This window comes from Octopus sinensis, unplaced genomic scaffold (assembly GCF_006345805.1).
Source record: "Octopus sinensis unplaced genomic scaffold, ASM634580v1 Contig07101, whole genome shotgun sequence".
NCBI lineage: Eukaryota > Metazoa > Mollusca > Cephalopoda > Octopoda > Octopodidae > Octopus > Octopus sinensis.
The window spans coordinates 744,229-769,373 of NW_021829832.1; the positions used below are offsets into that span (position 1 = coordinate 744,229).

Here is a 25,145-nt window from a genome sequence, read left to right on the forward strand (position 1 = left end):
TGTAACGAGAAAATGAAAAAGACCAATCATCTTGAAAAACACTGGGAAAAAGAATGTAAGGCACTCGGACGTTGCCATTATTGTCATTATGTAATAATGATTTAACCATTTTAATTAGTTAATTGAGCTGGCGGAGTACACAAAACATTTAGAAAATGAATGCAAATCTGTTAAATGTTTGATCATATTTCTATTTACGTTTTTTTAGATCTTGATGACCGTTTTAATCTGTGCCCAATTTGTCTGATTAGTTTAAATAATCAACTCTACGATCATCTTACCACAGAATGTGATCTAAATGAAAGACGATTAGTAAATATGTATTACTGCAAAAAATGACAATTTTAAAAGTACTCATTTCCTGTAAAAACCACAAAATTTTTATACCTCACATCATGAAATTTTCCCTTTTTCTATTTATCTATTTTTAATCTTTCTCTATTAAAGTCAAGTGAAAAAAAACGTTTTAGAATGTATAGACTTATAAATCATTCAAAAAGTAAATTGAAAATATTTAAGAATACAGAGACGCTACTAAAAAGTTGATGCTTGTAGTAGTGATTAAAAATCATGTTTCTATCATCTTGTTTGGACTCAACAAAATTATAGAGATTAATAAAAGACCTACAATTTGGAAACCCGGTACCCATTATTATAGACCAAAGAAATATAGAAAATTAGTTTGAATCGCTGTCGCTTGTATCAATACTGTTATACATGTGATTAAGAGTTTTCTGTCGAAATGCAATGTTCTATTGTAATTAGAACGTATAAATACGTTCAAAGTTGCACTATTTATATGTGTAGTCATTAAATCCTTAATCAAATCGACATCAATGTCATTCTCCTCGTCATTTCTGCTGATTCCAGAGCTGGGCAATTTTTCATGTTCCATCTAAGCAAAATAACTCATAAAAGTCACTGGAATATTAAAAACGTGGAAAAAATATGTAGGAAGGTAAAAGTAGAGGGTAGTCGGAGAATGGCTGTAAATATCAGCATACATTTTGACTTGATGGAAAAAGTAACTATGCAGAGAACCTAGGAATCAAATCTTAAACAACACGCCTGATCGGAATGTGCTGCCAAAAGTCCCATAATTTGCATCAATCATTCGACTTAAACACTAAGTGGATCACCCTTTTAAAATACCTTGTAAACAGAAGAAATTCCATTTACTATATTTTTATGATCTAATTTTAAATCTTTTTTACAAATAGACCTGTGGAATGAATATTTGAGAATACATTTGTTTTTGCTGTATTTTATCAAGTCCGTCAAGTATTTTGTATCCACCGAGACACTTCTTCCAGTGGAAAATCTCCGATTTGAGATCAGGAATGATCAAAAAAGTTTTCCAAGAAATTTTCTTCGATTTGAGAATGTCTCCATAAATCGAATCCCCAACGTAAAGAACAGACTGATGATTTACACCTGTGAGTCGACAGAATTCAAAAGCCGAGCCTAAATTGAATTACACTAGAAAAAAACCCCTAGAATAAATCGACCCAGGTTTCAGTTTGTCGAATTCACATTTAAGAGTTGTTTCTTTACTCACCTAAGTTAGCATTCAATATGCGACTTGATCGACAAGACGAAAGTGGCGATTTTTTTCTGTGAAAAAACTCGGTTTTTTAGAATCGACGATAATGAAATGAAAATAGTCTCTCCAACTAGTGTCCCCATCATCAAGAAGATAGCTCATTATGGTCTAGAAGTGATCATATAGCACTACGTCAACATAGTTATACTTGCTGTTTGTCAAAAGGAACGTTTTTCCCCCACAACTCAAAATTCTATAGTTAAATTCAAGAATCTACAGAGAAAGCATTTGAGGGAGCAACGGATCCTTATCGAGATATTTTGAGATACTAGCCATGACTAATTTTTTGAGTTTCTATAGCTTATAAGGCACATAAAAGACATTTGCATGTACGAATGTGGATGCCTGGTCAATATCAAAATAAATATCGGCAAAAAAGATAATATGTTTCCCATCGTCTACGTATATACCATCTTTCTTTCTAATAGTAAAAAAGTGACATAAAATTCACTCTGTAACAGGTCCCAACTCGGTATAGTAGTCGATGGACATTGAGACTATGTTTATCACTATAAATAAACAAAAATAGGTTTAGGTTACTTGTTTTGCAATACACCGTACTCATAATAACAATGTACTTCCCTCGTAGATCGACTAGTCGTTTTGGATAGTACCAGTCAGTTTCTCGTCTACATTATTTGCGGAAGAATTACTGTTCCATAAGTCGAGTTCCGTGAGTAGCAACTAGAATGTGTCCGCGGGGATCGACTTTGAGGAAGTTCCCGTAAATAACATCATAGGCCACCCCCCTAAAATCGTCTGCTAAGAAATTACCTGACGGGGAATTCAGGATTATAATTAAATTCAAGAAATTTAGTAGGATACCCAATTTCCACTAAATGCTGCTTTATTAAGTCAAATATTAATTTTTCCATTTCAGGGGACTTGTAAACTACACAGTAAAGTTTTGATAACTTTACTTGCCAATGTGTAGTCCATGTCAAATCCGAAGTAATTTACTTTGTCTAGTCGCAAAGTTGAGTTTGCGTAAATTCTACTTGTTATTACGGAAAACTGACTTATCTGAATATTTTTCTTCAAAGGATTTATTCACATTCTTGCTAGAACGAAGAAGAAAGGACAGCTGTTTTGCAAACGAATCCATTCTTTCGTATGATATTATTTAGGTATGTATTAAAAATTATTATTTTAACAATTTATTCATTCCTATAAAAAATGCAAAATATATTTTAATTTAATGAAAATTAACAAAGTCCCCGAGTAAGTTACCTTTTAGATACCAAGATTTAAGACATACACCAAACTAGAGAAGGACAGTCTAATATGTTACCGACTATATCAGATGTAAAATTTACCTTTGACAGTTTAATCAGGTTTGTTTTATTGATTGGCACTCCAATCATGTAAGTCTTTAAATGAACAAATTTTTTCAATCATTTAGAAGAAAAACGTTTTCGAATTAACTTAATCGGCATGCAAGCCGGATGAAAGAGCTGTTCCGTGCAAAACGACCAACAGGACTCTCTAGATTAGGAAAGTAAATTCTCTAAGATCCTCAAAGGTAAATTCCTGAATCCTCCCTGTTTCAAGCACGTTATTAAAATTAGTGCTTCGAAATTGACTGAAAATTGAATTTACTATTTTTAACCCATCTAGTGGATGGTTAAATCATTTTAAGAGAAACACGAGCTGCTTTTTAAATGTTTATCTATTATTATAATTTTTTTGGCAGGAGAATCAAAATCTATTGTCTAAAAGCATATGAAAAATCTATTGCCAACTTTTCTCTGATCATAGGGTTTCTAACTGTCCCAGAATTTTTCCGTTCTAAATGGTTAAAAAAAGATAGCATGTTATGCCTGTCTAAAATTTATGGTGTCCCGGAATAGCGTCCCGGTATAAAGGTGTCCCAGAATCGAGAAACAAAAAGTTGGAAACCCAAATTTTATTACAAATTATGGAAGTACTAATAGCTTAAATTATGGCAAAACGGTATTCTATATTAAACAAACATCAACGAAATCATTTTTAAGTAGATAATAAATAGGTTTATTTTGACAAAAAATAGCTGACATAAAATTAAGGGCCGGTAGTGGCTTTGCACTGTAAGTTGTCCATGGTTAGTCTTTTCTCTTGTCTAGGAACCTTCGAAACTGGTTTTCGACAAGGTAGTCAATCATTGGGAATTTTTAGTGCTAACTCGGAATGTTTTCTCAGATTCACGCTGAAAGCCACCTTGAGCGCTAATCTCCTCGTTTCCTTCAGTAGTTTTATGATTCTTGCCTTAAAGGGGAACAAAATCCACCCTTCCAGTCCATACATCAGCATAAAAAAATAGCTGCCTGGAAACCAGGGATAGACAAAATTTGATTGGAAACGTGATCATTTGTTTACACCGTTTTTTCCTTAGGATAATGTTTTCTTTCATTTTTAGAAAATTATTCGCGTTATTGAGGAAAAATTGGACTTCAATTATGCTGCAATAATTTTTTAAGAGTGATTAGTTTATTACGAAAAAAGAATTCGGTCAAGTGGTGAAAGCTTCATGGACGGGAAGCCGACGCGATCGAGAAAGAATTAGAGCGTACTATCGCAAAGGATACCCGCTCGAAAAACCATCTTGATTCGCGGGCGTCGTCTGTGATAGCAGACATGCGGGACCCGATCTCCTGAACGGAGCTGATTGCCTTACCGCCCAAGGAACCGGAAGTCTCAGCCGCGAATGGAAGGAATTGGAACTTCTCCGTAAGTGAGGAGTACTTCCGCATCTTTTTGCATTCCGCGGTTGTGACAATAGATCCAGGGGCGGATGCGGACATCAGCAGGTTCTGAGGCGAGAAAGAGTCCACACACGTGACATCCCAGGTAAGAGGCTTCCCCCTGTTGAAGGGAAACACAGTGATCCCGTCAGGCCTTTTCCTGCAATAATTTGGGTCATCGAGAACGGACATGGCTTTTCCAACGCATATCAATAGCCATCTTGCGTGGGAATTGTCATTCCATCTTGTCCTCCTAAACATTTTGACTTTAATCCAATAATTGATATTTACAGATTAATAACTGATTTTCTTTATTTGGGTTAAAAAGCAAAAATTAGACAAATATTAAATAAAAAAGAAATTTAGAAAAATTAAAGCAATTTTTTTACCATCGAATTTTGGAACACGTTGAAAATTTCGCGTCCTAAGCCGAGGTTGGATCATATCCAAAATTTGACATTATGTAAACAAGTGCAAAAACGTTCACGACTTTTTACTCGCAAATGTTAAGATATATTATTAAAAATTTATTAAAATATATTCCACCATCAATCGCCTAGTAATAATCGAATTTATAAACTAATATTGACTATTTCCTAACAAAAAGTGATTAAAAATGATTTATCTAAGAAGCCTGGATGGAATCGATTTGAGATATTGACATTTCAATATCATCCTACTCGAATAAAAATAAACACAGCTCACATTTTGACGTTGTTGCAATTCATATTCCGCTTCGGCAGCCTCATACTGAAAGACTGAATTTGTCAAACCAAGACAAGAAGCCATTCCATACCCAACTCCTTGAAAACCTTAAAAGTAAGCATAACAGAATTCCCACATTCGACAGTCCTCGTCATAAACTGCGGGAGGAAACTCATTAGAGAAGACTGAAAAGGTTTAATGGTAAGACTAAACGCCGTATTGGGAGACGACGTCATTGTCCAATTCTTCATCCTCACTGAATGTTCCGTCCTCGTACTGTCGAGTTGTGGAGCCATCTTTGAAATGGATTATTCTTTCGACTTTCTTTGGTTCAACTTTCACCGTACATTCTCCAGTTTCCATTCTGTGTGATAAGTGACCACAAAGATATATTTATATTTTGATTAACATTTTAAACATTGATTTAGTTTTGAATTAAATTTATCAATAATTACATTGATAAACCATCTATAAAAAATAAAAAAAGCATAATGCAATCACTCATATATAAAACTCAGAAAAATAGAATTGAACATAAACGGTCTCCAAAAAGAATTTATTTCCTTAGATTTGAGACCCATCACAAAATCACTTGAAAAAGTGTAAATAAAATGACGCTGTATTTGATACTTGGTACTTTTTACTTTAGTTTTTAATAATTTTATGTACAACCTTCTCATTATTGTTAAATGCAATGATGAATTTGCTTTATTTTTTAAAGCTATCATATGTGACTTATCAATAAAACAGCGGTAATTTATATGCATTAAAAGGCGAGAGAATGACCTCTTCTTAGCATTCACGTGGCTTCCTATTTTTGGGGGCGGGACTCTCAAGTTAAGCTCATCGAACAGAGTTTCAGGGATATTCAAAAACCGGTTGGTTTTTAATGTCATTTTTTGATTGAGAGACACCCCACAAAGCCGAATTTGCACCCAGTCGAAATTCTGCCTGTTTTCCCCGACTTTGACGTTTATTTGTAATGTTTGTTAATCATAGTTTTGGAAACATTCATTTTCACATGTGGTGTTTGACAGTGACCTGATTATTGCCAATGTTTCTAAGGAAAGACTGTGTTTTCTAGAATAAACTGCAGACTTGGTGAGTATCTGTCTTCTATTTTAAGTGTAAAACTCACGAGGAGGCGACATTTGGACAAGAGTGAACATGTCAGTGTTTCCAAACTGATAGTCAAAAACAGGCCTTTTACAGGGGGGAAATACAGTCTCTTTTTTCAGAGGATGAAAATTTGGAGACCAACGTGTTTGATGGAGATTATGATAATACTTCTTCCAATTAATAAAGTCGTCTTTTTATATTTAATGTCGATATACTAGTTGTTATAAAAATAATTTATTCGAGAATAAAAAAGGCATTAGATATCTTTGGGAGAAAAATGTTGAATATAAACAAATCCTGCTTTGACGCAGTAAAATATCTAATAACACTTCTTTTGGTCATTTATAGAGGGAACAATATTAATATTTGTGTAGAGAGAGGGATTCATGAGTCCCTCCACATCTATATGGGCACAATCAGCCCTTTCATCTCTGAAAGACATGTTTCGATCACTCGTGGAGTGAATCAACTTTCCATTTTTATAAACAAAAGAGGCCAAGGTCATTGACAAATATCTGGCATTATCTCGAATGTGTTTCCTCGACATGAGTCTGATATGAACCAGCAATTTACCCAAATTGTCACACGTAACAAAAGCCTGGCCATCCTGACTAAGAAATGCAAAATTAATAAGCAATAACCCGATTATGTCTGAGTGTGTAGAACTGAGTCCCCTTCCTGGCTTCAATCATGGCAACAGATGTCCTGAACACTGAACTCAAAATCAAATAACATTTTGAATGTTCACTCCAAAACGTTTGTTTTATAGGAACAAAACATTCGCCATAATTAAATCGTTTGAGTACTATTCCACCTTGAAGGTAATCAACCAGTACTAAATTCCCATACGAACAACACGAATAAATCAGCGATTTCCTCCCCTCTTTGAATCTCAAAAAATAACAGGCCCGTGGTGGACAGACATCACAACCAGTGGAAGCATGTCCGCGGAATTAATGTTCCACATCGCAATCCCCCACGGCCAAAACCAGCAGCCACCAGATTGTGTGGAACGTTCGGGGACCAATCGACACAACAACACTGCCCCATTTTGAACAAATTTGACAATTTCCGACTATCAATCATCAATTTTAATATAATCTCAAATACAAAATTCCCTTTAATTTTCCCCAAATCTAAAAAATTCCTTATTAAACTGGGGTACCTGGCAAGCAGAAGGAGAAATGATCATCGGGAAAGGACATGGCTTTTCCAACGAATATCAATAGCCATCTTGCGTGGGAATTGCCATTCCATCTTATCCTCTGCTTCTAATTAAATTGTTGAAATAGTAGTGTCGTATTAAAAAAATTTTCCCCAATGAAAAAGGCGGGAAAAACAGTCTGAGCATATCATCCGAACAAGCCAATGCCAGTAAACCAAGCATCCCTTCCTTCCGATACCCTGGATTCCACGAAAATTGAACAATTCGATAGTTTTGAGGACTATAAGAATATTCACGAACAGGCTGGAATTCAATTTCCGGATATTTGAGACCAACAGACCACATCTGCAGCACACACTGGGCAGATGTGGGCAGTTAGGTGCCGTAGGGAGTGCTTTCTATCACATTTCCGTACATTGAGGGAATTTCCGACGTGAAACAAAAAGGCATATAAAAACGACGATTTTGTGAAATGAGAGGACACCATTCGGCTGCCAACACAAGTCCCCAGACATTGAAACAAGAATGATCAGAAAGGTCGTTTTTGACCCATTTTTTACATCATTTTCTTCTCTCACATGTGAGACTGAGTAGAAATGATAGATTTCGAACGGGTTTCCTGTCCAGTCAACTGATGGATTCTTCTGGTCGCCAATTTGCTTATTTTCCAAATCAGAAATGGCGGTTCTGACTTTTTTGTTGAACCTGTTTTTGGGTTTTTTGTTCAACTTGTTTTTGGGATATTTTAGGAACGGCAATTCAACATCCGAATTTAACATCAAATTTACCTCAGAATTTGATTCAGAATTTTCATCAGAATTTTGACATTTTTTTATATTTGCTGTTGAATCCTGAAGAAGAGTTGTCCCCAGATTTAATTATTGAGGCACACAATAATGAGCTAGACCAAATTATGATAGAAGAAGATACAGGTATACTACAGGTTGAAAGTAGAATCGGCTTTTCGTACGGCAGAGTCAATACCGAGGGCAAACAGCAGTGGACCAAAAAGGTCCCCCTGATGAACGACTGTACACGATTAGATGATTTTATCTCCAAAAAAAAGAGAGCTGTCTGATCAGTATGCCAAGTGAACCAACCAGAGGACCCTTTCCATGCAACCTTCGAGAATTACATCTCTTCTCAGGCTGTTGAATTATTATTATTAAAGCCCTGCCGCAAGATTGTATCTTGATGAAGCCAGCCAAGAAGATCAGGACAGAAAAAGAACATGCTAGAAACTAACTAATCCGAAAGATGTTGTTTACATCAAACGTACGATCATACTTAGTCGTAAATACCCGTTCCCATCCGAACACGGCAGTTAAGCGATTACAGGCTGTTCTAGTACTTGGCTGGGTGACCGCCTGGGAACAAACAGTGTCGTACAAATTTATTTGTCTATGTTGGTTACTTTTTAATGGTGGAAAATAGTCAGGCTGTTGAATGCATTCTTAATGTCCAGTTTTATAGCTAAAACTTCCGAATCATTCGAGTTTCTTTTTTTGCGAAAAGAATTTTATGGTTACATGCACTGCAGCTTCACATCCATTTGGATAGTTCGCAGCTGAGTCTCTGTGATGCTTTCTGTAAAGCGACTTTAGCAGCCAATTTAAAATATTGACTAAAATAACTAATTCTCAACCAATACTCCTAAAAAGGCAAAATATCAACAAATAATGAATTATGATTAGCAAAGATATGTTAGTTAGTGACATTCAGAACAGCAGTGATAAAATAGTCAATATTGGCTGTATTTAGGCCAGTTATATTTGGCCATCACTGGTCATATAAATAGAGTATTCAGTACTCACCAAGTCGACCTAACATTCCTAAAAACACCCAACTTGATCTTTTCCCAACCCAAAAAACCCAGTAAAATAAAACATGCCAATCTGCCTCTCAATGTGACCCAAATCGAGAGTCGAACCAGTGAGACACCCCGTCCTTTCGCCATGACTGGACGAGGAGGATTGTACTGTTGGTGGCCGAGACCACCATATATCGGACAGGGAAGGCATCTCTGTCGACGTATCCCTGATAGGTCATATCGAAAAAGGCAAAACACTTTTTTTACACAACAAATCCAAAATTTACTTCCATTCGTCCATCTATCAAACTTACAGACCATCATAACTGTCAGGTCCACTTCTGTCGGGTTGTGAGCACATAAATAGAGGAGGACTACTGACTCGTCCTCCCAATGCCTTCCATTAGGATAGAAAAGTAACCTCCAAGTCAGAGATCAGGCCAGTAAAATCCAATCCTCTGGTCTGAGGGTCGTAGTAGCGGTAATGCTTTAGTTCCATTCCCACCATTCTGAGATTGGCAACACGTGGAATACAGAAATATGCCACTATGGTTGGCCCAGGAAGAATTGTGGATAAAAATCTCCTTTTTCCCAGCCCAATTCTTTATCAAAAACTCACCGCCCAGTTCCAAAGACTGTCTGGACACTGCAGTTCTTTGAACATTAATTTAATGCAACTGACCAGTCGGTTCTATACGAGTGGGGAGTTGTGGCCAAATGACAACTACGTAGCACAACAACAGAATCCAGGGACTCCGGTAAGTGGAGGGTGCTCCTTGTTTAGTGACTGGGTGGACATTATTTGTTCAGCTTTGACACTTTTTTGACAGATTGGAGAACTAGTTGCTGTCCTCTGTCATCTCGGTAGGCACCTATAGAGGTGCCCCAATGGACGCATTTATAGACAAAATTATGGTTGTGTGATTGATTTGTGTTGTAGGCGGGCACGTGGTTAAGTCGAGTATTGATGTTTATAACTGTGCGGCGAGAAAGTTTGTGTTTGTGGTTATAATTAGTGTGCCTCGACACGTGGATGGGAAAGTGGTCGACCGTCGAGTGGAGAAGAGGGTGTCCCAAGTGGAGAAGTTGGAGGGTGATTTGGAGGAGGGTGTCAAGGAGAGTATTGACGAGGAATCGATGAATAAATGTGGGTGTTGAGGGTGATGTGTAGTGGACATGGAGGGGCTTATGGTGCCTGTTTTCCCCATCAACTATGCATTGGACACGAAGTACGGTTTTAAATTGATCAAATCATAAAATAATAGTTACATCAGAATTTAACAAAGCCATTCATTAGAAGTGGACCCCGCCGACATTATCAACGTTTCGTTGTCTCTCACGATAGCAACAGAGATCAACTCGAGAAGCCACCAGGTTTTACGTTTATCGTGACTTTTTAATGTGGCTAAGCATCCAAGCTTCTTTAAGAAGCTTCTTTCTTTAAACAAAACTCTGAAAAATATAATTGAACATAAACGGTCTTTAAAAAAATTTAATACTTTAGTTTTTGGTGATTTTTCTGTGTCAAAATAAACTTAAATTGTACAAACAAATCGAGTTTTATAAATAAACAATATAAAAACTGAAAGACAAGGATGACTTTCATAATAGGCAATTGGGAAAAGTCAAATAGCAGAGTGATTTCGTCTGGCCTAAAATCTTGGTTTTATTGATGAATCCGAGATGAATGCTAAACTGGAACTTTCAAAAAGTGACATATAAAACCTGCTCATTATTGTTCAAAGCAATGATAAATTTGCTTTATTGTTTTTAAACTATTATATCTGACTTATCGATAAACACTGTTTGATTTTAATCGGAAGCTGTTTCATCTGCGACTGCACAGAGAAGCGAAGAAGGGTATTCAGCAAAAGGCCGAAATTTTTGACACGTGGGGGAGTATGTGGACAGCACTTCTTCGCAAGGTGTGTCGTTTTCGTTTTGTGAATTCGATGCTTTCTTGATGACCGAATCTTGTGGTGGCTGTTTACATACTTTTCCAAAAATAGCTTTTTCGTTTAGAGATTATGGCTATATAAAACAGCAAGAATATTAGTTCTTCGGTGGAGCAGACCAACATCAACTTGATTGTAAGAATTAGGCATTGTCGAGCTCTTTTTGATGATCAAAGTAAGAATGGCGGAATGTATGTCGAGAACGGTCAAGTAATTTATTTTTGGGAACATTTGCTACCTGATAAATAAAAAATAAGTTAAATTATATATTATTTGTATTAATTATAAAAAATAATTAATAAGTAACTAAAAGTTGTTGTGGTTTAATGCGGGTGTCTTTCAATTCGGCACTAAAGTTGTTAAAGTCGAATTATATATGCAAATATGTAAAATATATCCCCTCAATATTCAGCTGAGCACCAATGTGACCCCAATAACTCTAATCCCTGGCGACGGTGTGGGCCACGAGTTGATGAGCAGTGTGAAGGAACTGGTAAAGTCATTAGGAATCCCCATCAAATTCGAAGAACTACTCCTCAGGTATATCCCTCGGTCATCCCCCAGCGAAGTGACCCCACATTTAAGTGCCTCTGTGGATACCGTAGTGGACTCAATAACCAGAAACAAAGTAGCCATCAAAGGCATCACCACCAGCAGTTCTCGTTTCAAGACTGACGAACTGGTGACCATAAATGTACAGCTCAGGTAGTCCGCCTCCCTATTCCAGACGAGGACTGGATCTGTACGCCAATGTGGTGAGGGCCAAGTCAATGCCAGGCCTGCGTAACTCCCGTTATAAGGACGTGGACATTATTGTGGTGAGGGAACAGACTGAGGGGGAGTATTCCTGTTTGGAACACCAGGTAGTCCCCAATCCCATATTTTAGGCAGTAAAAAACGTGGTCGAGTCATTGAAGGTCATAACTGAGCGACAGTCATTAAAGATAGCCCGATTTGCCTTTAAATATGCCCAGCAGAACGGCCGAAGCAAAGTGACGGCAGTCCATAAGGCCAACATAATGAAGTTGAGTGACGGGCTATTTCTTAAATGTTGTGAGAGGGTGTCCGAGGAGTACCCTTCCATTCGATTCGACAGTATGATTGTCGACAACTGCTGTATGCAGATTGTCTCCAAGCCACAGCAATTTGATGTGTTGGTGATGCCCAATTTGTATGGGGCAGTCATCGACAATTTGGTGGCCGGACTGGTGGGAGGGGCGGGGTTTGTCCCTGGGGAGAGTCACAGTGACACAGTTGCAGTCTATGAGCCGGTTAATAAGGGGGAGTGTATTTCCAGGGGGCCAGACACTCCTTTGCGACTGGAGTTGGGAGGAATATTGCCAATCCGACTGCTTTGTTTTTGTGTACTGCCAGTATGCTGAGTCATTTGGGGATGGAGGAGTATTCGGAGGCGATTTGTGAAGGAGTGAGGGCTGTGATTGGTCGGGGACTTGTGGTTACTCAGGATGCTGGGGGGTATGCTACTACTGTGGAATATACGGATGCTGTCATATCCGAGACACTAAGGGCATATGAGAGCTTGTTAGGCTAATTTCTTCTAATATTATTAAGTTCATTTTAATTAATAATATTTTAAAAAATTGAATTGAATAAACTCCCGCCTTTATATGGTTGATCAATGTGGTGACGTGGAAGTATGGAGTTATTATTGTACGTAATTAGGGGACAATAATATACACTCTCTCACGAAAGTGGGGAATATACAAATTCAACGACGACTGGTGTTTGTTCATCATTATTTAGGCTATATATGGGTACTCATTCCTATCCGGAGTACACATACATACAGGCCACTAACTTTCATAAAATATCCTTTCATAACGTACTTATATTTTCCTACCTAGAACTTATTCAAAATCTATTTTTCGTGTCCTTCAAGTTCGGTGACCTTGGCGGAGTCAACTTGCAAGGGGACCCTCCAGGTAAACTCATTTTGGTATAAATTAGAGCGGGAAAGTGCCATTTTTTGATGTTTTGCACAAAGACAGGGTCGCCGGGGTGAAGGAACTTATTTTATATTTGCATTGCCGGGAAATATTCTTGAAAAAATTTTATCCATCAGTCATAGGGTGGTTCTTTAGGCCTAAAATGCTGGTTAGTACGGAAAGCACTCTTTTTGTTGATTTTTTGAATTGTTCTTTGTACAAAACGTTATTGGAGAGTCTGGCCAGTAGTCCTGGGCAAAAACGGTGTCCGTGTGGTCACCCAGTCAGTGTAGTCGTCTTTCTTATGTTGTAGAGTGTGTTTGAACTGAAGTATAAAATTCCATTTTTCGATGAAATTGGTGATAATTATAACGATCATGTTAATATTTAATTTATTTAAATTTAGTATTTTTTAATTGGGTGTTTGACCTATGAAAATAATACAAATAGCGTTTTGAACCTTCATCTCCGGGACCAAACTAGTCTGGTGGTTTGTCGTGCTGATTTAACACATGGCAATATAAATGAAATATGTGTACGATTGAGTAGTCAAATTGTTGCTGTCTCGGGAAAATATGCATTCAAACAGCATTTGAACACAACTGCTCTGCCAAATTCAACCCCAATTGATAGCTGTCCAAGATTCTGTCGTATCATTGAGATGTACATGGGATATTCTGGGCTATATCTGGTTAAAGTCATAGTGATCTCCGTGTATTCCCTCAGCATTGTCGTCAGAGACTCGTTTTTGACTATAGAAATGAGGTCTGCCTCATAAGGAATTATTTTGACAGTTTTCTTTTGGATGACGGCACTTCTCCAGCCAAGGGATTTGCGAGTGGTCATGTGGCGAGGGAAATGCTTTGTCTGAGGACGGAGACGTGGGAGGAATTGACCGATTTGGTGACTAAAAATGGCCCAATCGAAATATCGGCATGATTTGTGGATTATATTTGGAAGAGCTACCAACGAGATAACTCGCCAAGTGACATGTCGTACTTGGGGCAGTGTCTTGGCCAGGAAGTAATAGGAAGAAGGTTTGAAATGGTGGTGAGGCTACCAAAAAAGTCGAGTATTTGGAGTCGTATTCGGGAGGCTGCAGTTTGTGAGATATTTTAGTTCTTTTATATTTTAGCGGAGATTCCTAAATGTATTCCAAAACTGAGTTTTAAGATTGAGTCGGTTGATGTGCTTGATTGATATTGTTTCTAAAAATATATTTTTTATAAATATTTATACATGTGTTTATTTATATATTTGGATATAATTTTGATAATATTTGATAGATTTAAGATATTAAAGGATAATATGATTACTATGATTTATGATTATCATCGAATTTTGTCCCATATATATTTTTCCTTGCAATTGTGTATGCCTAGCTGATCCTTGGTGGTCCGAGGTACGGGCTTCAAACCCGTGGCCGGTTGACACCGGAGTGGTTCGATTCCACCTGGTAGGCGGATTATCCTTATAATGCTTGATTAATTTTCTCGTGTTCCGATAAATATCTTTTGCCGAAAAAAATTATGAAAATTAATACAAATAATAGACAGATAACAGCGAGTTGGAGAGGTGGCCGTACTTGAGAATCTTTCGCTCCTCGGCCTGCCTCGAAGCGTGCCCAGGATTGGCGGCGGACAGAGCGATATTTCCATGCGAGAACGTGTCCGAACAGGCAGAATCCCAAATAAGGGATTTCCCCTGCTCGTAGGGGAAGGTGGACATGCCGTCAGGGCGTTTGCCATCCCCTCTATCCAATCCAACAGGTTCAAGGATGGACGGGATGCCTGCTGAAGCGAGGGCTCTCTGATTCGAAAGATTCTCAAGTACGGCCACCTCTCCAACTTGCTGTTCTTTACTCCAATTGCCGTGGAGTCCTCCGGGATCTTCAGCCCCAAGACACTCCGCTTCCTTCGCTCGCTCGGTCGACGGATTTCAAGGACTAGCTACGATCCAAGAGAGTATTCTTGGCTCCTGGAACGTCTGTCGATTGCTGTGATCCGAGGGAACGGCTTCGCCATTCGCGAGGCTGGCCGGGTGTCTCGTGAGGCCTTTAATTAACTTAGCTATCTTTAATTTCTTTCTTGATTAACTAAATTATGACCAGAAAAAAAAATTTATAGACAGATTATTAGAACTAATTTAGACAGGCCTGCGAACAAATTGATAAAAATTTTATTTAAGGATGACAAAAAGATCATCCGAAATAACAAGCTGCTCTTTAGAAATTTATGTTTTTAGTTAAAGTTTTGAAAGTTTAACTCCAATCACAAGATATCAAATGCTTTAATAAGTTTTTGAGTGATATAAATTTAAAGTTTAACTTCAATCACTTGCATAATTCTGCCGTCATTACTAGAAATCAGTTTTGAACTCAAAAACGGATCTTTAAAACAATTTGGTCTTTAAAACTTGCGTATTTATCTGCAAGAACGTTCTGAGACTATTTTATCGTCGACGGACAAATTAAATTCTTTGAAAATGAAAATCAGTTTTTGGAGAAAAAGGTTTTAGATTATTATTATTTTAACCCAAGAATCACCAACAGTTAATTAGGGTAATTAATTAGGTGATTCCAACAATCCTCAAAATCTTTCTCAGCTTTTCTTGATGTTGGACTCTGGACCCAACGCAAGTGCGGGACGGGCGGAGAGCAGTTTTTGTGAGGAATTGTATCGGGGTGATGTGCCTCTTGTTGTTAAAGTCCTTTGGCAGGTGGTCTTGTTGGATGGCTAAGAAACCCTTTCCATCTTTCTTAATAAGTTGGTCAAGCGGAGTTGGGGTAATGTTGTTCAATTTAGAAATTTTCGTTATGCTAGCTGCGGCTCGGCATAGTGTACTCTCAATTTTAAGGCGGTTAGACCATGAGAGATTAGAACCCCAAGCGGCGCAGGCATAGCCAATTGTTGGTTCGATGAATTGTTTGTAGAGAGTGCCGAGAGCCGGGAACGGTGTCTTTAGTCCACCAAAAATCGATTTGATTAGTCCAATCTTTCTCTGACTGGATCCGGTGGCCTTCTCTAAATGGGCAGTAAAACACATGTGGGTGTCAAAAGTGACCCCCAGAATTTTAGGGTTCTTAGTGAATGGGATCTTTTCGTTGTCCAGAAAAAGATCAATAGTAAGGCTTCCAAGTCTCTTGTCCGACGTAAATAGGGTAGTGGACGATTTTTCGGGGGAGATGTTCATCCTGTTTTGATATAGCCAAGTTCGAATTTGTAATAAGAGATCTTGTGTTCTTTTGGAAGCTTTCGAGAGGTCTTGGTCACGTGATTCAATGAGTAGGTCGTCAGCGTAGGCGAGAATGATTGAGTCTTCCATTTCAGGGTTAGGAATGTCGGATAGGTATAAATTGAATAGAGCTTGAGAGAGGGGGGAGATGGCGATTATAATATGTTTTCTAATACAAATGGTTAATTTTAATTATGTCTACGACAAAGTTCGGAATATTATTACGCTTATCGAAATTGGGATTACTTCTCAGCAATCTTTGAAGCAAGTAGAAGTAGAGAAATTACATAAATATGACCTTTTGGCGAACGAATTGAAGGTAATCCATAATGCAAAAGTGAATGTCATACCGTTGGTTATTACGTGGGATGGAATAACATCCAGATTCTATAAACACTACCAGAACTCCTTGCAAGTCCAGGAATTTACGCGAGCTTATATCCAGTCAATCGTGATCAAGAGAACATTGGAAAGCATGCGCCCGGAGTATAAACTCCTTCCTACAGCGGCGAAGCATGCAATTAAATCGGACTCGAGAACAATCACAAAAGTGGCCTGCCCTGTAAAATGGATAAGTGTACCCGTCGAAGACACTTGCTCGGGCTCGAAGAGGAGGAGAATCGACTGAAAGCAGACGCAATAATTAAAAATCAATTTTATCTGGACTTTTCAAATAAATAAATACTATTTTAATTATAATAACGATATAATGATGATTCGATACAGGAACTAATTAATGAACATTTGAGAAACATTGATGCTGAAATGCGGGTGGCTTTGTCAACCATTCGACCTGATATTGATGATATATGCAACAACAATAATAATTAAGATTTCATTTTCATTATTAATAAAAATTTGGGCATTAAACTACCAATTTTTGTACTTAGTTCTACATATCTTAAAAATTTATTTTTTTATTTTTAATGTGTGCCGTGTATTATTTTTTTAAGGTTAGTGTGCCGCGAGAATTATTTTTTGAAAAGCTCTGGTCTAGTAGTTTATTGTGTTCGAATGATCTAATAGCCTGAATGGAAATTTGATTGTGTATCTGTTTGGACATAGTTGATCCGTTTTTCGGGAAAGGTATTTTTAAGAGTGGTCTCAATTGGTCCGCAAGAGTGGCGATGATATGCCTTTTCTTTTTTCACAGGGGAATTATAATCCACAAATTGATGCCTGACGAAGAGGATCCTGGATTCCCAGTGGATGTGGTTGATAGGCGTTGATGGAAGACATCCAGTGACTGTATGCAGGCCAGCCTTCTAAAGGCGCTGATGTTTTTTTAAGTTCGTAAGAAATACATTTCAAGACCAGAATGGGCTGGCATAATTCAGGGATGTTCGAACAAACTGTTTATATACAATTAATAGGCTTTCTATTGCTTGACTGAAAAATTGGTCCGATAAGGCTTTTAGGCCGTTTAGTTTGCGTTTTACTTTACTGCATGTAAAGTCAATGTGTTGAGAAAAGGTGAGGCATTAGTCAATGATGATCCACAAAATTCTTAAATGTTTGAGGGTGGGAAGTTTTTTGTTGTGTTATGCAGATCAGGAGTTAAACTTTTACCGTTCAGAAATTGTGCGTGTGCTTGACTAAGTAAAGAATAACTCTTTCGAGGATTTTTGAAACTACGGAGAGGATAGAGATCAGTCTGAACGATGCAGGTTCACATGGATCCTTGTTTGGTTTGAGGATTGAATGATGATTGATTTTTTTATTTCATAGGTATTATACCAGAATTTCATAGGTATTATAGACTTTGCTCCGCGGAAACTGCCACTCGATACGCAGTGCGGCGACTTTGAGCTGACCTCCAGGCTCTTTATTAATTCGTGTATAACTTATTCCCCATTTTAATTAAATATTTCTAAAAACAAAAAAAAAATTTATACCAGAATTTAATGATGAATTCATAATGTTTGATAGCGCCTTCAGGCCCCATGGGTCTAAATTCTTTAGGCGGAGGCCATTAGGTCCCCTGGGGCGTGAGTTTTTTGCATTTTTGATCCGCTCGCAGATTCGACAGGAGGAAATAATAATTAGATCTGATTGTTTTTTCTTGTCAAAGAATGGACTTCGGTTGTGGTTATCTTTGTTCATTTGATTTGGCCAATTTTCGCGTAGGTGATGAGAGTGTTTGCTTTTTCGAGGAATGTCTTTTTTTGTGTTTATTGTTTAGACACGATCATGTGACAAGGAAATTTTTTTAGTGTTTTCAAAACCAACTTGTTTCATTTATTTTCATTGTGCTGAGCAATAAGGTATCCAATTTTTTTGTTTATGCCAGTGAGCCTTGGCTTGCACAATCGATCGATGCAGCTTTTCTTTTTGAATTGACGTCTCTCTTGAATAAGGTTGATTATTTCTCGGTTTAGGAGAGGCTTTGGTCCTTGAAAAATTTTCTTGGTATGAATTTTTTTTAATTTTAGACTCAATGTTTTTGATGCACTATTATTATTAATAAGCACATCGCAAAATAACGTTAGTAAACTTATCTCGCTTGTGCCAACCTCTCCTGGATGCGTTTTGTTAATTGCTTCCAAGTCCCTCTGTTCCTCGTAGTTTTCTCAGGTGCTCAAGATCGTCTGCTGATTTTAACCCTTTTCTAATTAAAGTTAGGTCTTGATGCAGAAGGGTTGCTAGAGTAATTCGTGGTCTTCCTCAGAAGGTCGTTACTCTATTTAAACTTTCTGATGCACCATTAACTACTCATTTATTTTAAATTATCAGCACACATCAATCATTTTAATCACATATTTTATCTTTATTAATTAAATGTTCCCAGGCTCGCTGAATTTGGTCAGGACTCAAATAATGTGACGAGATGATTTGTTTATAATTACAAAAGTTTCCAAAGTATCTCATAGAATTAATTCCATTGTCGTGTATGAGACTGACATCCGTGTTCTTAATGCACATACCTGTAATATATATGTACATTTCAACCAGTTATGTAAATGTCCTCAAACTTGATTATATTGGAAGAGTCACAATTTTTGATCACAAAATCCAAAGTTGCAGATTTAGCCGCATATACAGAACCCTGGCAGTAAGTCGGGAAAAACTGTTCGGGATACTGTTCTACAGAAATGTACCTAATTTATATTCCAATAACGTCTCAGTACCACAAAGAGTCAGGTCTACGAATTGGGACAGTTTTAATCATTTCTTTGCAAAGAAAGAAATTTTTTTTGTTGATATTCTCCAACTTTGAAATGAGCTCTTTTAGGTTGAGGAAGACATCGTCGTCTACTTTGGCCACATATTTCGTGTCGAGGTTACTTCTAAGGCTGGTTTATGGAGAAATACAGTTTTTTGAATGTCAAATAAGACTTAAGAGCTAAATTGCTATACATTTCTGGAAATTCGGACAAATACAAAATGTCATTATATATTTCGTTTTCTGACAGAATTTTTTCTCTCAAACTTGAATCGTGCGCGACCGAAAATATTCTTTTGACCGTAAATGGATAAGCGCTCATGTTTCCCCATGTCTTTCTGATTATTTCTCGTCGTTTTACGTTGTTGGAGTCTATCAGTAATGTAATAGTAATGACCTGAAATGATTATTAAGGTGATGGAGATTGGCGGCTTGTAGTTTGTATATATAATATAATACAAACAAACAATTATAAAAAATACAGCACATATTTTTTTCTTCTTAAAAATCATTATTCTAAATAACTGAATATTATATAAACTCAAAACTGCGACATATTGTTAACTTATTAAAACTAATAATTAAATCATTAATAAGTTACTTATTTCAATTAATTACTGAGTTGCCAAACAAAACATTAAAAAGCCAAATTTGAGACTACCAAACAAGAAAGCCGGGGAGCTGAAGCCGGGGAGCTGAGTGGTCTAATATCTACTACTAATCTCACAAGTGCTGCGTTTGATTTCAAGATGTCTACGCCGGAAGCTTTAATTGAGTTTACGAGTAACGCTGTCATGACATCTCATCAAATATGGATTCCAAAAAGCACTCAATTATTTCAAATTAATTAGAATAATAAACTTCTTTGTTCTCTCATCAAAAGCTTTTTTGTGCGGCTTGGGTAAGCAAAACCTCAGTATCCTACGGACCTCTAATTTGGAGTTGGCTTGTTGTTGCCTTGTAAACAGAAAGCATAAATCACCTCAAAATAAATAAAATTTATTAATCAAGAAAGTAAATAATCGTCAACTCCACACATCACAGGAATATCGCCTTGATTGTCTTAGCTGTCTGAGGTAACTAGACGCCTCTTCCTCGTCCATATTCCCCTCACAGGCGACAATTCTTGTTAGCGTGGAATTGACATCGCGTGCCATTCCTTTTGCATCCCTGTCCTAGTAAATCCCAGTCCTACCCACACACATATAAATGTGCTTTCTCTTCCTCCAACAACTCCCATAAAACAGTTCGACACTCCCACATCAAATGTTGGACATAAATCTTGGTTTTTTGATCCCTGGAAAATGCCACGTGGAGTTCCGTCAGGGTCCCGTCCTCCACCATTTCGGCCAACTCGTTTTCATACAAATAATCCTCAGTGGAGTGACGACAGCCGTAAAACAAGAAGGATTTTGCAATTCGGTCTGAAAATTAAAATCCGTCAAACTCTGATTCTTTCTCCTGGCTTGTCTCTCCCTCAAAAAACCCATAAAAGGAGCAATTCCAGTCCCCGGCCCGACCATGATTATAGGCAGAGAAGGCCTTTTCGGTAATTTAAAGTTTGATCTCCGAATGAAAATTGGCACTGGATTTAGATCTTGGAGTCTTTCCCACATAAATGATGTATTCACGCCTTTGATTCGGTTTCCAGAACTTGTGGTGTAGTCCACAAGAACTGCTGTAATCTCGACTGCATTGGGAGAGGTCTGGCCATTAAAAAACACAGAACCCTCGGAATTGAAGATATCGAGTAAAGACGAGGCCGAAGTCGAGGCAATATCTCACAAACGAGGTCAACTGGGGGTCTCAGAGATGGCAATTCCTCCAAAACTGATACAATTCCTCTTCTATCAGCCAATATCCATTCGTCATAAAATCCCTAAAAAACCAATTATATATAAACTCAAAAATTCATCTAATTTATTTTATGTTTGATTATTAATTGATTTTACTTTAATTGAATGGCCTCCACTATTTTCAATAAGAGAATTGATCACGTGTACATCATTGGAGTCAGTGGCATGTGGACGCAGTAACTGCAGGACCTCTCTTCGAAGAGGGGAAGTGATGTCAACATAATGTAAAAGTGCTGCTCGGTAGGTGGTCGGGCAGGGAAATGGATTTTTATGTTTTAAATCATCTAAAAACATCAAGAAATAAAACCCACCATCAATCCCCTCGAGTGTAAAGACCTGATCCAAATCCACATTAAGGATCTCTCCCAGTCTCTTTACCACAGAGGGGTCATTAGTAGGATAAATTCCAACATGGTCCCCTGCAGTATATCTAAGACAATTGGCACAGTACCCACCTTAACCCAGATCCAGTCAAATCAAAACTTGCAGAGAAGAAAATCCTATCCCCTCCACGGCCGAGTCTCCGTCTGTCCACAATCCTCCCCATAAAGGGGTTGTAGGAGTCATAAATACTACAATTTGGCCATAACAACCCACCCCAGTTTTTCACGAGTAGAAATCTGATGAGTGAAGTGTTCCACGTCGTAGGAGTGCTCGATTAGTCGGAAATGTCTTTTTCTAAGCATATTTATATAAATAGCCACATTTCGACTTGTGTGTCGATTAAACCAAAAAGGTCGAAGATCCGTGACATAAGACGAGCTTTCCAATCTATAAAATCTCCTTCAATGCTTCGAATTGGTGTGTTTTAGTTATACTTGTCATTGCTGTCACCCAAACCCAGTTCAATGACCGGATTTCCCCCAAAAGACTCCAGTTTTTGGTGAACAAACCGACCCATTTCATTATAGTAAGTGTAGGAGGAATTTCCACAGCCAAAGACCTGCGGATTTAAATACCTCTAAGGACTCAACCGCATATTTCATTTGGGATAAATCATGTTCTCCATCAGTCAAAAACTCGTGTAGATTTCTGGCATTGTCGGTGGGGTCTCCCTCTCCATAAGTGGCCACAATAAACACTGCAAGAAAATGGTCGATTCTAGAACATTCGAGAAGGCATTCCTGTTTATAATTTACAATAATAATTGACAATATTCCAATCGGAAGGGTCAATTACAAATGGATGACGACCTATTTGTTGGAGAGAGTCTGCGAGACAGCGAGCAAAGTATTCACTTGTCCCACTTTCTGAGCCAAATAGAATGGCGGTGTCCTTTGACTGGAAATGTTATATGAGGGAGTGCCTTATGTAGCATTGTTTCGATAAACGAGTTGGAAATGGTGGGTTTGGTAGGGATTCTATTAAAGATATGGCAATGTACTAAACACAGGAGGTGCCTTCCTTCTCAATAAAATTATTAAAATCCAAACGAGTGTTATAATAATCGAGACTTGAAAAAATGACAACATGAATAAAATCGTGCTTCAAAATATTTTATGATCAAAATTAATATTTCAAAATATACTTTTTTCCTTTTGTTCTCAATTTTACAAATAAATTATTGATGTTTAAATAAATAATAACTTCCAAAAGCCTGTTCAGAATGAATCACCAGTTTCCAAACCACGTTGTAGTAGCTCAGTATGATGTTTAATATCACCACGTTATATAAATCGTCGTGGGGTACTTTGTATAAAGTTAACCCTATCAAGTTTGGAGTTGTTTAGAAACAAGCAATACGTACTAATTATTCAGGGTTGATGTCGAAAGAGAATGATGGTTTTTTGGGAGTTCCTGTTGAATTGGCTGTGTAGTTTGTGAGGTTATGAAACGGCAATTTGACTTAGTGTGGTGATGGGTGGACACTGACTGATGCCACTCGAGTACCCCTAATAATTAATATAAAATATGTGTTAAATATTAATCAGAATTAATTATGAATAGCACATGATAAAATAATTGTTTTCTGTTCTTGTGTTGAACTCTCCCAATGGAAAATAGGAACGCAGGAATGTTCAATTTGCCTTCTTATTTGGGAGGAAATATAGCAGGCCATGGACAACAGGACGTCAACACCCCAATAATGTCTCCCTACCTCAACGTCAACCCAAGATATCTCAACTACGAGCCAGAATTTATATTTCCCCAAGGAGCTAAACGACAGCGAGGGAGATTGGAAATGTCCTTCTCACAAATCGGGGGATCGGTCATGGTCGGCGGTGCCTTTGGAGGTGCCAAGGGTCTCATTAGCGGGTTAAATGAAGTAAAAGGTGAGCGCGGGAAAGTTATGAGAGTAACTATTGTCAACCACGTTGCTAAAATGGGTGCTTCGTATGCTCAGTCTCTTGGCTGTGTGGGTCTTTTGTACAGTTCTCTCGGAACTATTATATCATATGGACGAGACGTGGAGGACTATTGGAATACACTACTTTCTGGGGTCTCAACTGGGCTGCTATTTCGGTCGCCTGGAGGTCTCCGGAGTTCGTTGATTGGTGGGGCATTTGGTGGTGCTATTTCTCTGATGATGGTGGCCTGCACTCACTTTGATGATATTCGTCGGCGTATATTCTGAATTAGTTTATATTTACGCTAAAGAAATACCACTTTCTAATTTATTGTCTTTTAATTTACTTAGAAACGTCTTTGGTAGTGGGTTTTATACTTTATTGTGTTGTGTTTATTGCAGTTTTACAGAAATAATATTCGTAACATTAATATGAATAGTTTTAATGATAGCTTAAGGCGTGAACACATTTATATAAGGGACAATTAGGTTTGTTGAAAATTGTAAGAGTTAAAAGGAAACATGGAGTCGTCATAAACAAGATGTGGCTGATTAGTCCAACTTTAAGTACGACAAAAAGTATTTGAAGAAACTCGGTTCAGACATTTAATTATTTAAAACAATAACAAACATACATAACAAAGAGAGCCACGGCACCACCTCAAACACAATCAGAAGACAAGCAAAGTAGCGAAACGGGTGGAAAAAATTAACGACGAAAATAGTTAAAAACATGGCACAAGCAAATCCATAAACACTGTTTATTGGTCCTCCCAAATAAATAAATTGGTGACGCGGACAAAAACTAACAAAAACAGCAAACTCTCAATTCTAAAAATGTGACGATTATTAGTTAGTTATGTTACCCCGGCTTCACTAACACGTAGGAGCCGGCTGCAATTAGGTAACGAGACGCGAAGATCGGGCGCTCCCGAGATCCCGGATCCAATAGGCAGAGACAAGTGAGGCGGTCCAGGACAGGGGAGAGGTCTTCAGGCGATTATTAGAAAATGGAAATAACTGAATTTATATAAAAAAACAAATTTCAAAGCAAGATTATTTTTTAATCTCAAAAATATCTAAATTATGTAGTTTTTCGTCTATCTTGAGAGCCTACTTTATTTTATTTAAGCCAATAGCCACATTCCGTCAAAATTATCGCATTGATTAAATAAATCTTTGATTGTTTGTCAATTTTTTAATAACAATTTTTAGCTTATCAACAGGTTCATTTTCTGTTCCATCCTCAACTTTGTTTTTTATATTATTATTTTTATTAAAATTATTATTTTCATTAAATTCTCTTTGAAGAAACCCATTTTCATTCATAGAATCGAGTACTTTGGCTACAGAAATAAACACATCATAAATTTCAATTTAACAAATCTCAGCCAACGTTGAAGTTTCGCTTGTTTTTAACATTCAGCAGTTTTCATTTTAGCTTTTTAGACAAAAACAGTCTTTGAAAGATTTTATAACTCCTTAGTCCAATGGTAAATTGCGGCTGTCGCATTAGCACAGTAGTTCTCAACCTTTTTTGGTCTCAGACCCCCACCATATTTTTACAAGTTTTTTGTCAAAA

General features: G+C 37.5%; 4 protein-coding genes and 2 non-coding genes across 6 annotated transcripts; 4 read left to right on the plus strand and 2 right to left on the minus strand.

Moving 5' to 3' along the window:
• Positions 1–1,210: 1,210 nt before the first annotated feature.
• Positions 1,211–5,324, minus strand: LOC118761068. The gene is made up of 6 exons (XM_036498727.1): positions 5,097–5,324; positions 2,920–2,973; positions 2,519–2,638; positions 2,378–2,487; positions 1,559–1,614; positions 1,211–1,434 (listed from the first exon to the last, which is right to left on the minus strand). The coding sequence occupies exons 1-6, from the start codon at positions 5,322–5,324 to the stop codon at positions 1,211–1,213; spliced, it is 792 nt and encodes a 263-aa protein (XP_036354620.1).
• Positions 5,325–8,585: 3,261 nt separating this feature from the next.
• LOC115227767 lies at positions 8,586–8,704 on the plus strand. Its single transcript, XR_003883155.1, has one exon. It is a non-coding gene; the product is annotated as a 5S ribosomal RNA (ribosomal RNA).
• Positions 8,705–9,670: 966 nt separating this feature from the next.
• Positions 9,671–12,459, plus strand: LOC115227745 (probable isocitrate dehydrogenase [NAD] subunit beta, mitochondrial). The gene is given in 3 exon segments (XM_036498728.1): positions 9,671–9,880; positions 11,490–11,780; positions 11,782–12,459. Coding segments are annotated over 3 exon segments (1,179 nt in total).
• A 1,940-nt stretch (positions 12,460–14,399) lies between these two features.
• On the plus strand, positions 14,400–14,486 carry Trnastop-uca. The gene has a single exon. It is a non-coding gene; the product is annotated as a tRNA-Sec (tRNA).
• A 4,892-nt stretch (positions 14,487–19,378) lies between these two features.
• LOC118761069 (UDP-GlcNAc:betaGal beta-1,3-N-acetylglucosaminyltransferase 7-like) lies at positions 19,379–21,570 on the minus strand. Its single transcript, XM_036498729.1, has 3 exons — positions 21,373–21,570; positions 19,594–19,817; positions 19,379–19,544 (listed from the first exon to the last, which is right to left on the minus strand). The coding sequence occupies exons 1-3, from the start codon at positions 21,568–21,570 to the stop codon at positions 19,379–19,381; spliced, it is 588 nt and encodes a 195-aa protein (XP_036354622.1).
• A 1,708-nt stretch (positions 21,571–23,278) lies between these two features.
• On the plus strand, positions 23,279–23,851 carry LOC115227746 (mitochondrial import inner membrane translocase subunit Tim23-like). Its single transcript, XM_036498730.1, has one exon. It carries the CDS (start codon positions 23,291–23,293, stop codon positions 23,849–23,851), a length of 561 nt encoding a protein of 186 aa, XP_036354623.1. The 5' UTR covers positions 23,279–23,290.
• The last annotated feature ends 1,294 nt before the right edge of the window (positions 23,852–25,145 follow it).